Here is a 17,645-nt window from a genome sequence, read left to right on the forward strand (position 1 = left end):
TCTTTTTACATGTTTAAGCTCTGATGAATAGGAGGAGCTGCCAAGGGAGATTATGACTCATCACAATCTGTCTCCTCCCCTCTTCTTGTCTCAGTCAGTGAGGAGGGACAGTGAGAGAGAAAGAGAGAGACACAGTGGGAGATGCCATGAGGACGGGCTGGAGCAATGAGAGAGGGGAATCTGTTTATATATGCAGAGGGAGGCATGGGGAGAACAGGGAAAAGCTGAAGCTCTCAAAGGAGGCAAAGATACAGGTGCATATACATGCAGAGGCCCGTCTGATGGAAGAGATTTATAGAAAAGTAGCCAACCCCTTTGAGTTAAAATCTACTTAAAGGAAACAGGCTAAAGAGTACAAGATGCTGAAGGACATAGCTTAAAGGGATTTGTCAAAAAAATTTACGAGGACAAGACCCTAATAGATTAACCCATGTAGCACTTTACCTGGTAAAGTTTGTGTAAGGCCATCAGGACTGATGGGTCATGTGACTTACTGCAAGCAGGACTAGGGACTACCTGTCTGCACTACACCTCCATCATAACCGTTCCGGTAGTCGGGGTTTGAGGGGCGTGCTGAAGGCTTTGTCACGCCCCTAATAACACTACTATGGGAGTGGTTATGATGGAGGGGGCAAAAATACAGTAACGTCTGCACTCCTGTCTGGGCCAGCGGGGAGATGCAAGAAGAGGAAGAGACCACTTTGGAGGGATCCACCTAGGGCACTCCAGTGTGTGTGCAGTGATAGATCCCAAAACATCCAAACTCCAAAAAATACTAGTAGGTTGATTAGATTGTGAGCCCCGTGGGGGCAGGGACTGATTTGTCAAGCTCTGTATGCGCTATATAAATAAAGAATCATTATTACTATCCCAGGGCAGAAGATGAAGGAGAGGCCTGTGGTGTTAGTGGCAGTTGCAAGGGACCAATCTTGACTCCGAAATCATGAAAAACTCCTTCCTGCAGGCACCAACAAGGCAGTGGATTGGTTGGCTGTGGATCAGAAATTTGGAGCTAAGCTCAGTCCTAGTCCAGTAGTCAGAGGACCAGCTAGTAGGAGCCAGATGGACTCTGCTGCTTGGGCCGCAATGTTGTTAGCACAAATTTGCAGATACAAAGGCAAAAGACATCAGGGGAACTCAAGAAATATAGAGAAAGGATGGTCAATGGTAGCATGGGGAAGCTGGCCAGACTAGCTCCAGTGAACAAAGGGGCTAACTGAAGATAAGGGTAGTAATGACCCATCCACTAGGACATTACAGATTATGTACTGATAGAGCAACCTCATGTATATAGAGGATACAGTAATATGGGAATAAGCAAAGATCTCTCCCATGACTGTGATACTAACTATGATATTATATTCCATCACTGCTGTGGAGTCAATCATCAAACATAATTGGAGGATAGAGGCTCAGATCATCAAAAAGCGATAGGAGGAGGTAAGACATAGACGGGCCCCCAGGGGCCCCACATTGCGTACTACATTTGGATCGTAATCACAACACCATAAACAAATTGGAGTCTCCTAATCATCTCAGAACTTCCCGATCCCCTCCCAAAATGTCACAAGTTTCATGTAATAAAGAGCTGATTACGATACGCCAGCAATGCGCTTACTTTAACCCCATAGTGACAGGGATCAAACGTTCTCGGGAAGTGTGAGGCTGCGCCATTACTTCTCCGACGCTGACATTTTTACATTTCTCCCCATGCAAATCCTTGATATTTGATGAGGAAACAGATGTGCCGACTAACTGGCAATCCAATTATCTGCGGGTGGTCAGGAATGGAGCTCCGATACCTAAGTCATTCCACTCGAGGAACCAACATGATCCCATGATCATTGGGATAGGTCAATCACTTGATCTGTACAGACATTGACCTAATTTGTAGCACTTGGCTTAATCAATAGGACATTTCAATTACTTTATCTGTACGGCCCGGGGCCAAGCCTCAAAGGATAAAGCTCAACAGATATAAAATATAAAAGATACTTTATAAGATATAAAATATACTGCTATATAGTACTCAACAAAATATACCGCTATATAGAGCTCAACAAAAAAAACGCTATATAGTATTCAGCAAAATGTACCGCTATATAGTGCTCAACAAAATGTCCTGCTATATAGTACTCTATAAAATATACCACTTTATAGTGCTCAACAAAATATATACCGCTATATAGTACTCAACAAAATATACCACTATATAGTACTCAACAAAATATATACCGCTATATTGTGCTCAACAAAATATATACCGCTATATAGTACTCAACAAAATATACCACTATATAGTACTCAACAAAATATATACCGCTATATTGTGCTCAACAAAATATATACCGCTATATAGTACTCAACAAAATATACCACTATATAGTATTCAACAAAATATATACCGCTATATAGTACTCAACAAAATATACCACTATATAGTATTCAACAAAATATATACCGCTATATAGTACTCAACAAAATATACCGCTATATAGTACTCAACAAAATATATACCGCTATATTGTGCTCAACAAAATATATACCGCTATATAGTACTCAACAAAATATACCGCTATATAGTACTCAACAAAATATACTGCTATACAGTGCTCAACAAAATGTACTGCTATTTAGTACTCTATAAAATATACCACTTTATAGTGCTCAACAAAATATATACTGCTATATAGTACTCAACAAAATATATACTGCTATATAGTGCTCAACAAAATATACCGCTATACAGTGCTCAACAAAATGTACTGCTATATAGTACTCAACAAAATATACTGCTATATAGAGCTCAACAAAATATATACTGCTATATAGTACTCAACAAAATATACCGCTATATGGTACTCAACAAAATATATACTGCTATATAGTACTCAACAAGTACAAATTATACAGTAGTGAGAAGTAAGCCACATGTACATATACAGGCGGTCCCCTACTTAAGGACACCCGACTTACAGACAACCCATAGTTACAGACTAAGATCTCTGGTGAAGCGTTCTGAATGCTTTCCTATAGTCCCAGACTGCAATGATCAGCTGTAAGGTGTCTGTAATGAAGCTTTATTGATAGAGATGAGCGAGCACTAAAATGCTCGGGTGCTCGTTATTCGAGATGAACTTGTCCTGATGCTTGAGTGCTCGTCTCGAATAACGAGCCCCATTAAAGTCAATGGGAGACTCGAGCATTTTTCAAAGGGACCATGGTTCGGGAATAAAATGTTTTATTTAATTGAAAAAGAATGTCTTCTGATAAGTTATCAGATGTATGCAAACACCTGCGATCTATTCTTCACTGTTCCGCGCGTATATTATCTCCCGACAAGTTAGCAGATGTGAAGAACAGTGAAGAATAGAATAAAAACAGTGACCACAGGATCATTTAAGTGAAAAACACAGTGAAAAACACAGTGAAGAATGGATTGCAGATGTTCGGCACATCTGCTTACTTGTCGGGAGATACGCTGTCCCAGGATCCGCTCCTCTTCTTCCTCTGAAGTCTCCCCAATCTCTCTGCGCTGCTGTGCCCCCGATGTCTCCGTGCTGCTCCCCGATGCCTCCGTGCTGCTGTGCCCCCGATGTCTCCGTGCTGCTGTGCCCATGATGTCTCCGTGCTGCTGTGCCCCCGATGTCTCCGTGCTGCTGTGCCCCCAATGTCTCCGTGCTGCTGTGCCCCCGATGTCTCCGTGCTGCTGTGCCCCCGATATCTCCGTGCTGCTGTGCCCCCGATGTCTCCGTGCTGCTGTGCCCCCGATGTCTCCGTGCTGCTGTGCCCCCGATGTCTCCGTGCTGCTGTGCCCCCGATGTCTCCGTGCTGCTGTGCCCCCGATGTCTCCGTGCTGCTGTGCCCCCGATGTCTCCGTGCTGCTGTGCCCCCGATGTCTCCGTGCTGCTGTGCCCCCGATGTCTCCGTGCTGCTGTGCCCCCGATGTCTCCGTGCTGCTGTGCCCCCGATGTCTCCGTGCTGCTGTGCCCCCGATATCTCCGTGCTGCTGTGCCCCCGATGTCTCCGTGCTGCTGTGCCCCCGATGTCTCCGTGCTGCTGTGCCCCCGATGTCTCCGTGCTGCTGTGCCCCCGATGTCTCCGTGCTGCTGTGCCCCCGATGTCTCCATGCTGCTGTGCCCCCGATGTCTCCGTGCTGCTGTGCCCCCGATGCCTCCGTGCTGCTTTGCCCCCGATGTCTCTGTCCTGCTCACCGTGTTCTTCAATGTGTTCTTCACACATATATATTGTTTTCACATACTATTTTGTTCTCACCGTTCCGCGCGTATCTCCCGATAAGTAAGCAGATGTGCCGAACATCTGTAATCTATTCTTCACTGTGTTTTTCACTGTGTTCTTCACTTAAATGATCCTGTGTTCACTGTTTTTATTCTATTCTTCATTGTTCTTCACTGTGTTTTTTTAATTAAATGCTCGATCTCGAGCAGGGGAAATACTCGTCCGAGCATCAAGCTCGGACGAGTATACTCTCTCATCTCTATTTATTGATAATCCTTGGTCCCATTACAGCAAAAAATGTTTAAACTCAAATTGTCACTGGGGCCAAAAAAATGTTTGTCTGGATCTACAATTATAAAATATACAGTTTCGACTTACATACAAATTCAACTTAACAACAAACCTCCGGACCCTATCTTGTACGTAACCCGGGGACTGCCTGTATACAGGATAGGAGCAGTAGTACTGTGCCCATATATAGAGGGTACGAATAGTAGTCTGTGGTGTGATCTTATATACAAGATAGGAGTAGTAGTACTGTGCTGTGCCCATATATACGGGATAGGAGTAGTAGTACTGTGCTGTGCCCATATATACAGGATAGGAGTAGTAGTACTGTGCTGTGCTGATATATACAGGATAGGAGTAGTAGTACTGTGCTGTGCCCATATATACAGGATAGGAGTAGTAGTACTGTGCTGTGTCCATATATACAGGATAGGAGTAGTAGTACTGTGCTGTGCCCATATATACAGGATAGGAGTAGTAGTACTGTGTTGTGCTCATATATACAGGATAGGAGTAGTAGTACTGTGCTGTGCCCATATATACAGGATAGGAGTAGTAGTACTGTGCTGTGCTTATATATGCAGGATAGGAGTAGTAGTACTGTGCTGTGCCCATATACACAGGATAGGAGTAGTAGTACTGTGTTGTGTCCATATACACAGGATAGGAGTAGTAGTACTGTGCTGTGCTCATATATACAGGATAGGAGTAGTAGTTCTGTGCTGTGCCCTTATATACAGGATAGGAGTAGTAGTACTGTGCTGTGCCGATATATGCAGGATAGGAGTAGTAGTATTGTGCTGTACCCATATATACAGGATAGGAGTAGTAGTACTGTGCTGTACCCATACATACAAGATAGAAGTAGTAGTACTGTGCTGTACCCATATATACAGGATAGGAGTAGTAGTTCTGTGCTGTGCCCTTATATACAGGATAGTAGTAGTAGTACTGTGTTGTGCTGATATATGCAGGATAGGAGTAGTAGTACTGTGTTGTGCCCATATATACAGGATAGGAGTAGTAGTACTGTGTTGTGGCCATATATACAGGATAGGAGTAGTAGTATTGTGCTGTACCCATATATACAGGACAGGAGTATTGTTCTGTGCTGTGCCCATATATACAGGACAGGAGTAGTAGTACAGTGCTGTGCTGATATATGCAGGATAGGAGTAGTAGTACTGTGCTGTGCCCATATATACAGGATAGGAGTAGTAGTACTGTGCTGTGCCAATATATACAGGATAGGAGTAGTAGTACTGTGCTGTGCCCATATATACAGGATAGGAGTAGTTGCACTGTGCTGTGTCCATATATAAAGGATAGGAGTAGTAGTACTGTGCTGTGCCCATATACACAGGATAGGAGTAGTAGTACTATGCTATTCCCATGTATACAGGATAGGAGTAGTAGTACTGTGCTGTGTCCATATACACAGGATAGGAGTAGTAGTACTATGCTATTCCCATGTATACAGGATAGGAGTAGTAGTACTGTGCTGTGCCCTTATATACAGGATAGGAGTAGTAGTACTGTGCTGTACCCATAAATACAGGATAGGAGTAGTAGTACTGTGCTATTCCCATGTATGCAGGCTAGGAGTAGTAGTACCGTGCTGTGCCCTTATATACAGGATAGGAGGAGTAGTACTATTCTCATGTATACTATATGGGAGTAGTAGTGCTGCACACACACACACATATTTATATATATATATAAATAGGAAAGTCCAAAGCAGCACAGGTAAGTGAGGGTGCAGCAGCTGTAGGTCCCCTGGGTCCATTCAAGTAAATCCAGAGAAGAGGCAGCACTCCGTGGTAAGTGGAATAGGGTGAATTCACCCAATTCCACTTACCACGGAGTGCTGCCTCATCTCTGGATTTATATATATATATATACACACAGTATACACAGTACTTATCCGGAGTTACATCCGGTATTACACAATTCATATAATGATATTTTTTTGATAATTCAGTTATTCATTTTATCAATTAAGTTTTGCGAGCTGGTACTAGGAGACTTGTCTTCATGTGGGGTCTTTATCCTTAGTTCTGATCTTACCTCTCTATGACATCCTCATTATGTGTAATAATGTGACCGTGTACATACATGACATTACTCATTAGGTCATGTGATACTTACAATTTTCAGGTGTGTTAGAAGTCTCATGACGTCGGCCATGTCTGCCAGTATGAGTAGGCGTGTGACAGCTGACAGTAGTGCCCGCGCCGCCCTCACCATGGTGCCGCGCTTCACTGATGAGCAGGGATCATCTGCAAACTCGGCTGAGGCAATTCTCATTGTATCTCCTGTAAGTAGAAAGAAAACATATGTGACAAGTCTATAATCAGTCACTTCAGCTCTGCTATATATGTAATACTGTGGGGCTCATTTACTAAGGGCTCCGCAGCCGTACGTTCGTCGGGTTTCCCCGACTTTTTCCTTTTTGTGCCGCCGATTTTCGGATTTCGGCGCCGGCTTTCACGCGGCAAAAATCGGGGGCCTGGGCATTGGACAACCTGACGGATTCGGCATTTAAAAAACGAATTGTGTCGCAAAATCAATCACTCACATGCACTAGGAATAGGTTGGTGAACTCCGGCGGACCTCGGCGTAGCAGTGACACCTGGTGGACATCGGGCGCACAACCTTAGTGAATTGCCGGAAGACCCGAATCCTCGTTGGAGAACGCGAACCTTCTTTCACCGTCCCTCGCAACCCTCTCAAGAGGATTGTCATCAGCCAGGAGTGGCACCATAACCATTCAGCTAGGCTCAAGGATGAAGACACTTCTCCTCCTTGGCTTTAAAGAGAACCCGTCATGCAAAATAACCCCCTAAACGAAATATATTTTCATAAACTGCCATTAGAGAGCATTGCCTCTATCCCTTCATTGTCCCTCTACATGTCTGTAAACCTAAGCAATGAGGTCCTAAAGCTGTATGCAAATGACCTGTGAAATGTCCAATGAAGCATTAGCATATTCAAGCTGTCCACTCTATTCATGAGTGGGAGGTACAGCCACACCCCCAGTGCATGACTGACGGCCTGTATAATGGTGTTAGGCTGTATAATGATGTGCTGCCTGGTGCTGGTGGCCACGCCCCCTGCAGGCTGTGTGTGCATGTGTGTGTGTATAGGAGAGATACAGCAGCTCCAGGCAGCCATGTTATAGCAGAACATGTCAGGTACTTGTGTAGCTGATGTCTTTGTCTCACCTGTATAATAGGAGGATGCAGCATGTCAGCAGGTACAGCACTCACACTAGCAATGCTTTACTATACATTACACACAGACATGAGCAGGGGGAGGAGAGGGGAGGGGTAACAGGGGTGACATCACTGCCTCTGACCATGTGACCAGCCTCATTTACATGATAAAAAATAGATGATTTTACAATGAATAATGTATTGAATACAGATGCTGGTTTCATCTCTGGAACAAAGGTTCGCTGACCCCCTTCCCACAGGTGAGCTGAATGGGGAGTTGGTAACACTATTTTCCTTTAAGGTCTACGGTAGATCCCAAAAAAGCCAAGTTAATTTGTGGAATATTGAAGATAGTCAATCACTGTGAGAAGGGGGTCATCTGACACTTGTTTTTGTGATGAATACAGGTTCCAAATGTGGGATATCATCCTCACACGGTGTGAGTACTAATTCTATTGAGAGGAGCTTCCTGTCAATAAAGAACTGCCAAAAATGGGTCAAAAAGTCACATACACAGAACTTTTTTATAACAATTGCAAAAATAAAAAAATGCTGGACAACCAAATTAACTATAATTTTTATGGGATTTGTATCAGTAAAATGTGGACCCAAACGCTCCAAAAATATTTCCAAAAAAAAATTCCCCGGAATATTCAATTCCTCGACCCTTATTCAAAGAGAGACTGTGACTTGTGACTGTAAGTAGCTCCTACGACCTCATATTTCATAGCGACGCTCGCTCTTCTCTCTTCATCGCTGTCTAGATTTTAATCATATTTTAAGGGAAGTTCATGTGTTGACTCCACGGGAAAGAAAAAAACAATATTTGACTTATTACGACGCCGTAGCCTCGGGGCAATACGAGAAACAGTCTTTAAAAAAAAAAATCAATTTTCTAGACCATATAATTAAATTAAAATTTCCAGACCATATAATTGCATCCTCAATTCTGTGAAAAGCCAACAACGTAAAGCGACACCTTCGGAAACTCTGATTGACGGGGCGGCTAATGTGTTATGTTGCTCCGGCGGCTGCAACGAGGTGGCGGAAAGATTTCTATCAGGTTTTGGCGGCGCTACATATGGAATGTAATATAATCACCGCAACACGTGCCGGAAGGGTTATAATCTACTCCACAGAATATGCCATGAATTTCTCTTAGACTTGGGTCCCTAGTAGAGATGAGTGGAACCGATGATCGGGTTCGTCATTCAGATTCGTCCACCAGACCTGGTACACCCCCTAGCCACTTCTAGTCATGACGAGTTGCTAGTGGCGTCAATTTACCGGATTGGCTGTTTGGCTGCCAATCCAGTAATATGTCTGGGTCAGGTGGTCGAACCCAACCATCAGGTCCAATCATCTCTAGTCCTTAGCTTTTATGGAGAATGAGTGGACCCATGCCCCTTGCCTCAATTAAAGAAGCTTTTAAGATACTCTAAAATCTAACTTCTGTTTATTGCCGGTTGTTTTGGTTCATGTTTTTGCTGGGACAAGCTAAAGTTTCCAATGAGGCTTTGTTTATATTGATTGGCTGCTGTGTAGGGACTTGTTTTATCTGGGAGTAACTGTAATTTTCATAGATGCTCTCTATGGATTGGTTTCTCTGAAGGTTTTGTTTTTACTGGGCTGAGGTGTAGCTTTCATTGATGTCTAAGTTTCTGTAGATTGGTTGTGTTGTAGGGGATTGTTTCTTCTGAGACAAACTAAAGTTGACATTGATGCTGTGTTTATTTATATGAGCTGGTGAGTAGGGACTTGTTTTATCTGGGAGTAACTGTAATTTTCATAGATGCTCTCTATGGATTGGTTTCTCTGAAGGTTTTGTTTTTTCTGGGATGTGGTATAGCTTTCATTGATGTCTAGTTTCTGTGGATTGGTTGTGTTGTAGGAGATTGTTTCATCTGAGACAAACTAAAGTTGACATTGATGCTGTGTTTATTTTTAATAGCTACTGTGTATGAACTTGTGTTAACTGGGATGAACTGTAATTTTCATGGATGATCTTTCGGGATTGGCTGCTCTGAAGGTCTTCTTTTTCAGGTATGAAGTGTAGTTTTCATTTATGTTAAATAGTTTGTTTAGATTGTTTGTGTTGTAGGGGCTTGTTATTTTCCTGGACAAGCTAACGCTTACATTGACTGTAACGTCCTTACCAAAACGTTCCTCTGTCGGTAGTTGGCAGATTATGTGGCATTAATTCCTGTTTGTATTTTCTGTGTGTGAACTGTGGCTTAGGTATACAGGTATAACTAAGAGCTCATGCTAGAGCTTGAAACACGTAACCTGCGACCTCCTTTGCTCATGATAGGCTATCAGCTTTTTGAAAGAAAGATTTTAACAAGATGAAATAAAGAATTTGGAATTTTACTCACTATTTTTCAATGTGCCAGTGCTGGAAGTTTTTCACCCTATTTTTCAGATTATAAGGCGCACCGTCAAAAAATGCCTGCTAAGACGTCTAGGTTCATATATAAGGCGCACCGGATTATAAGGCGCACCTTATTATAAGGATGAATGACCAGCAGGTGGCAGACCTGTGCACAGTACAAGGCAGCTGTTGTCTGTAAGTACGGTTCATATATAAGGCACACTGGACTATAAGGTGCACCTTTGATTTCTGAGAAAATCAAAGGATTTTTTGTGTGCTTAATATGCCGAAAAATATGGTATAAACTAATCACAGGCAGGTGAACCGGAATTTCAATACCATATTTTTTCTATTGAGTTTTCATTAATGCTCTCTTTAGATTGGCATCTGTTTCAGGGCTTGTTTTTTTCTGTGAATGGCAATATTTTTTTAAAGCGAATTTCAAGTAATAAAAAGGAGTCTGATATATTAATAATAATATTTCTAGTGAAAAAAAAAAAAAATTTTGCTTATTTTTTACATTTTATCCTATCTGCTTCTTATTATAGCTCTAAACGCACATGGCAGTATTTTCATGGCATCTAAAGAGTTGAATATTTAGGATCCTTAGGGGCTTTCTCCAAGGATATTTAAAGTTAATGCATAAAACCCACCTGACATTTACTAGAGACGGCATCAATGAGCTGAGAGCAGAAAATACTGCCTGACATTTAGAAGTTTGTGGCCCTGGCTGCTAGATTCTGATTTACCTGTAGTAGGCTGTGGGCTGGACTGTGCAGGGGACTAAGTAGAAATTCATGTATAGTGATGCAGCATGTTGGTTGGGGGCTGTGTACATCAGATCCCTAGTAATTTTCTTAACTAATCTGGTTTAAGTGTTGATCCCCCTGATCAGTGGATTATTCCAGCACTGGTCCAGACTAGCAGCCACTAATGGAGAGATATTAATAAGTGTGATATTACAGGTCAAACATGAAATAAATGGCTGTTTTCACTAAAGCCACATAACTTTTTTTTACTTTCGTATAACTGTGTATTAATTTATTTGTTTATTTTATATCAGTTCTAGAATTTTTGTACCAGTTCTCCAATTCCATTTTTTCTACTTTTTTTTTTGCAGACCCCCTTAGGGTTAAAGTCTGATAATCCTACCATATACTGCTATACAGCTGTATTGCGGTATATGGTAAATTTACTGATGATCTTTCATAGTGTACCACCGGCACATTGTAAGAGATCTATTTAAAGGGAACCTGTCATCAGAAATTGGCCTAATAAACTACTAGCAGTATGTTGTCTAGCAGCTTTACACCTTACAGATCATGTTTCTTTCCTAGCCCAGCAAGGTTCTATCACCCAGAAAATCATCTTTGAAGTGAGGTGTAAATTGGTTGTATAAAGTCAAGGAGGCGGAGAGTTTAACAGTGAAGTCAAGCTCTCCCTGCCTCTGAACACCTCCTCCCGTGAGAGAGTGTGGTTAGTGATGACTATGGGTGCAGGACCATCAGTTACAGTGAACGGGGCATGCTGAGGTGAGGAGAGCTTGACTTCAGTGTTAGACTCTCCGCCTCCTTGACAACCAATGTAAACCTCATTTCAAAGTGTATTAGTTTATTAGGAATATTTATGCTGAATGGTTCCCTTTAAATGACAGGTCCTGGAGTCTCATACAGATTCCATGCTGTCATACGAAAGATTGTCGCTCCCTGATGATTTCACAGGGTGCAAAGATACCTCTCAAGATGGCAGCACCCGCACGATGCTGGGATTTAAATTATGTGGCATTTAAATGGTTAACACCCATGATCAGTGCCAGCACTGATCTCTTGTGTTACTCCATAATGCATAAAACATCTGATCAGTCGATACAGGTACACAATATTGGACTGGGTTTTCTTAGGCCCAGCAGAGAAAATCAATCTGGGTGCCAACTCTTTATTATCCCCCAGAAAATGAACGTTATCAGCCTTCAAATTGTGTTGATTTCTGATGGAGCTCTGGGATTCGGTATTGGGTTGATCCAGGGCCCACCGGAGGATCCTCTGGTACTCTGGTGGGCCAGTCCGACGCTGCATGAGTAGTACGGAGTCAATTGAACCTCACTATAGTGTCTTCGCCATTACGGTTTGGAATTTTTTCTCTAGCCCCCACCACTTCCAAATAATCAATGGCATTAGATTTGGCAACAAATATGCTAATTAAATTATCTTCCATAGGGTGGGCAGTGCTTGACTCCGCCTGGGACTACCCTGATTCTAATTAGCATAACATGTGATGAAACTAATAACAATGATTGCTGGGGAACGGTGGGGACTAGAGAAAAAATTCCAGCTGTGCTGTAACCAGTGGAGCAGCAGTTATTGAGGGAGGCAAAGAGCTGGAGTTGGTGGAAGAGAAGAGATTTTCCCTTTAAGGTTACGACGGCCTTTAACTCATACAATTCCTCCTTTTTACGTCTGTGCTTTATTGTTCTAAGGCCTGAAGAATGTCCAGAAATGACCAGGAAAATGGGAACCGGCTCCTGATACTCAGTTTTTGTAAAATTGTTTCTGGTCTTTTTGCATTTTTTGTAGGTTTCCTAATAGTGGAGACTGAGCAGCGAGAGCAGCGAGTTACTGAGCGGGAGATTTATATTACTGTGGGGACACTATTCATTCCTGACTTCTTATTAGTAACACAGTAATAATGTACAGAGAAAGGTCCTTCTTGTTGTTGTTCTTGTTGTTTTAGGTTCTCTTTTTGCCTGTTTTTCTGTAAAAATGAGCGTGCAAATGGGAAACGGCGAGATGTGAAGACTGACTAAATATCATGTGCTCACTTCGAGTGCAGAGGCCACAGCTAAAGAAGAACATCTGTATAGAAAGATAACATGATTGTTAGAGAACCTTTATCATCATCTCTGATCTCTGGAGAACCATTTTCTTTACTATAGTATTATAACAGTTATATTCTTAGTATCATGTAGTATTATAGTAGTTATATTCTTGTACATAGGGGGCAGTATTATAGTAGTTATATTCTTGTACATAGGGGGCAGTATTATAGTAGTTATATTCTTGTACAAAGGGGGCAGTATTATAGTAGTTATATTTCTGTACATAGGGGGCAGTATTATAGTAGTTATATTCTTGTACAAAGGGGGCAGTATTATAGTAGGTATATTCTTGTACATAGGGGGCAGTATTATAGTAGTTATATTCTTGTACATAGGGGGCAGTATTATAGTAGTTATATACCTGTACAAAGGGGAAGTATTATAGTACTTATATTCCGTACATAGGGGGCAGTATTATAGTAGTTATATTCTTGTACATAGGGGGCAGTATTATAGTAGTTATATTCTTGTACATAGGGGGCAGTATTATAGTAGTTATATTCCTGTACATAGGGGGCAGTATTATAGTAGTTATATTCTTGTACATAGGAGGCAGTATTATAGTAGTTATATTCTTGTACATAGGAGGCAGTATTATAGTAGTTATATTCTTGTACATAGGAGGCAGTATTATAGTAGTTATATTCTTGTACATAGGGGGCAGTATTATAGTAGTTATATTCCTGTACATAGGAGCAGTATTATAGTAGTTATATTCTTGTACATAGGGGGCAGTATTATAGTAGTTATATTCTTAGTATCATGTAGTATTATAGTAGTTATATTCTTGTACATAGGGGGCAGTATTATAGTAGTTATATTCTTGTACATAGGGGGCAGTATTATAGTAGTTATATTCTTGTACAAAGGGGGCAGTATTATAGTAGGTATATTCTTGTACATAGGGGGCAGTATTATAGTAGTTATATTCTTGTACATAGGGGGCAGTATTATAGTAGTTATATACCTGTACATAGGGGAAGTATTATAGTACTTATATTCCGTACATAGGGGGCAGTATTATAGTAGTTATATTCTTGTACATAGGGGGCAGTATTATAGTAGTTATATTCTTAGTATCATGTAGTATTAGAGTAGTTATATTCTTGTACATAGGGGGCAGTATTATAGTAGTTATATTCTTGTACATAGGGGGCAGTATTATAGTAGTTATATTCTTGTACAAAGGGGGCAGTATTATAGTAGGTATATTCTTGTACATAGGGGGCAGTATTATAGTAGTTATATTCTTGTACATAGGGGGCAGTATTATAGTAGTTATATACCCGTACATAGGGGAAGTATTATAGTACTTATATTCCGTACATAGGGGGCAGTATTATAGTAGTTATATTCTTGTACATAGGGGGCAGTATTATAGTAGTTATATTCTTGTACATAGGGGGCAGTATTATAGTAGTTATATTCTTGTACATAGGGGGCAGTATTATAGTAGTTATATTCTTGTACATAGGGGGCAGTATTATAGTAGTTATATACCTGTACATAGGGGAAGTATTATAGTACTTATATGCCTGTACATAGGGGGTAGTATTATAGTAGTTATATTCTTGTACATAGGGGGCAGTATTATAGTAGTTATATTCTTGTACATAGGGGGCAGTATTATAGTAGTTATATTCTTGTACATAGGGGGCAGTATTATAGTAGTTATATTCTTGTAAATAGAGGGCAGTATTATAGTAGTTATATTCTTGTACATAGGGGGCTTTATTATAGTAGTTATATTCTAGTACATAGGGGGCAGTATTATAGTAGTTATATTCCTGTACATAGGGGGCAGTATTATAGTAGTTATATTCTTGTACATAGGGGGCAGTATTATAGTAGTTATATTCTTGTACATAGGGGGCAGTATTATAGTAGTTATATTCCTGTACATAGGGGGCAGTATTATAGTAGTTATATTCTTGTACATAGGGGGCAGTATTATAGTAGTTATATTCCTGTACATAGGGGGCAGTATTATAGTAGTTATATTCTTGAACAAAGGGGGCAGTATTATAGTAGGTATATTCTTGTACATAGGGGGCAGTATTATAGTAGTTATATTCTTGTACATAGGGGGCAGTATTATAGTAGTTATATACCTGTACATAGGGGAAGTATTATAGTACTTATATTCCGTACATAGGGGGCAGTATTATAGTAGTTATATTCTTGTACATAGGGGGCAGTATTATAGTAGTTATATTCTTAGTATCATGTAGTATTATAGTAGTTATATTCTTGTACATAGGGGGCAGTATTATAGTAGTTATATTCTTGTACATAGGGGGCAGTATTATAGTAGTTATATTCTTGTACAAAGGGGGCAGTATTATAGTAGGTATATTCTTGTACATAGGGGGCAGTATTATAGTAGTTATATTCTTGTACATAGGGGGCAGTATTATAGTTGTTATATACCCGTACATAGGGGAAGTATTATAGTACTTATATTCCGTACATAGGGGGCAGTATTATAGTAGTTATATTCTTGTACATAGGGGGCAGTATTATAGTAGTTATATTCTTGTACATAGGGGGCAGTATTATAGTAGTTATATTCTTGTACATAGGGGGCAGTATTATAGTAGTTATATTCTTGTACATAGGGGGCAGTATTATAGTAGTTATATACCTGTACATAGGGGAAGTATTATAGTACTTATATGCCTGTACATAGGGGGCAGTATTATAGTAGTTATATTCTTGTACATAGGGGGCAGTATTATAGTAGTTATATTCTTGTACATAGGGGGCAGTATTATAGTAGTTATATTCTTGTACATAGGGGGCAGTATTATAGTAGTTATATTCTTGTAAATAGAGGGCAGTATTATAGTAGTTATATTCTTGTACATAGGGGGCAGTATTATAGTAGTTATATTCTTGTACATAGGGGGCAGTATTATAGTAGTTATATTCTTGTACATAGGGGGCAGTATTATAGTAGTTATATTCCTGTACATAGGGAGCAGTATTATAGTAGTTATATTCCTGTACATAGGGGGCAGTATTATAGTAGTTATATTCTTGTACGTAGGGGGCAGTATTATAGTAGTTATATTCTTGTACATAAGGGGCAGTATTATAGTAGTTATATTCCTGTACATAGGGGGCAGTATTATAGTAGTTATATCCCTGTACATAGGGGGCAGTATTATAGTTGTTATATTCTTGTACATAGGGGGCAGTATTACAGTAGTTATTTTCCTGTACATAGGGGGCAGTATTATAGTAGTTATATTCTTGTACGTAGGGGGCAGTAGTATAGTAGTTATATTCCTGTACATAGGGGGCAGTATTATAGTAGTTATATCCCTGTACATAGGGGGCAGTATTATAGTAGTTATAGTCTTGTACATAGGGGGCAGTAATATAGTAGTTATATTCTTGTACATAGGGGGCAGTATTATAGTAGTATTATTCCTGTACATAGGGGGCAGTATTATAGTAGTTATATTCTTGTACATAAGGGGCAGTATTATAGTAGTTATATTCCTGTACATAGGGGGCAGTATTATAGTAGTTATATTCTTGTACATAGGGGACAGTATTATAGTAGTTATATTCCTGTACATAGGGGGCAGTATTATAGTAGTTATATTCTTGTACATAGGAGGCAGTATTATAGTAGTTATATTCCTGTACATAGGAGCAGTATTATAGTAGTTATATTCTTGTACATAGGGGGCAGTATTATAGTAGTTATATTCTTGTACATAGGGGGCAGTATTATAGTAGTTATATTCTTGTACATAGGGGGCAGTATTATAGTAGTTATATACCCGTACATAGGGGAAGTATTATAGTACTTATATTCCGTACATAGGGGGCAGTATTATAGTAGTTATATTCTTGTACATAGGGGGCAGTATTATAGTAGTTATATTCTTGTACATAGGGGGCAGTATTATAGTAGTTATATTCTTGTACATAGGGGGCAGTATTATAGTAGTTATATTCTTGTACATAGGGGGCAGTATTATAGTAGTTATATACCTGTACATAGGGGAAGTATTATAGTACTTATATGCCTGTACATAGGGGGCAGTATTATAGTAGTTATATTCTTGTACATAGGGGGCAGTATTATAGTAGTTATATTCTTGTACATAGGGGGCAGTATTATAGTAGTTATATTCTTGTACATAGGGGGCAGTATTATAGTAGTTATATTCTTGTAAATAGAGGGCAGTATTATAGTAGTTATATTCTTGTACATAGGGGGCAGTATTATAGTAGTTATATTCTTGTACATAGGGGGCAGTATTATAGTAGTTATATTCTTGTACATAGGGGGCAGTATTATAGTAGTTATATTCCTGTACATAGGGAGCAGTATTATAGTAGTTATATTCCTGTACATAGGGGGCAGTATTATAGTAGTTATATTCTTGTACGTAGGGGGCAGTATTATAGTAGTTATATTCTTGTACATAGGGGGCAGTATTATAGTAGTTATATTCCTGTACATAGGGGGCAGTATTATAGTAGTTATATCCCTGTACATAGGGGGCAGTATTATAGTTGTTATATTCTTGTACATAGGGGGCAGTATTACAGTAGTTATTTTCCTGTACATAGGGGGCAGTATTATAGTAGTTATATTCTTTTACGTAGGGGGCAGTAGTATAGTAGTTATATTCCT

At 40.1% G+C, this 17,645-nt stretch overlaps 1 protein-coding gene across 2 annotated transcripts in view; it reads right to left on the bottom strand.

Annotated features, from left to right (window-relative positions):
- The window catches only part of CTNNA2 (catenin alpha 2), a 1,396,423-nt gene that overhangs the window by 1,192,258 nt on the left and 186,520 nt on the right, over positions 1-17,645 (bottom strand). For both annotated transcript variants that reach the window (XM_072126314.1, XM_072126313.1), the window contains exon 4: positions 6,676-6,842. In XM_072126314.1, coding sequence (XP_071982415.1) covers positions 6,676-6,842 — 167 coding nt within the window. The remainder of the gene's footprint in view (positions 1-6,675; positions 6,843-17,645) is intronic.

The sequence above is a fragment of the Engystomops pustulosus genome, chromosome 1 (assembly GCF_040894005.1).
Source record: "Engystomops pustulosus chromosome 1, aEngPut4.maternal, whole genome shotgun sequence".
Lineage (NCBI taxonomy): Eukaryota > Metazoa > Chordata > Amphibia > Anura > Leptodactylidae > Engystomops > Engystomops pustulosus.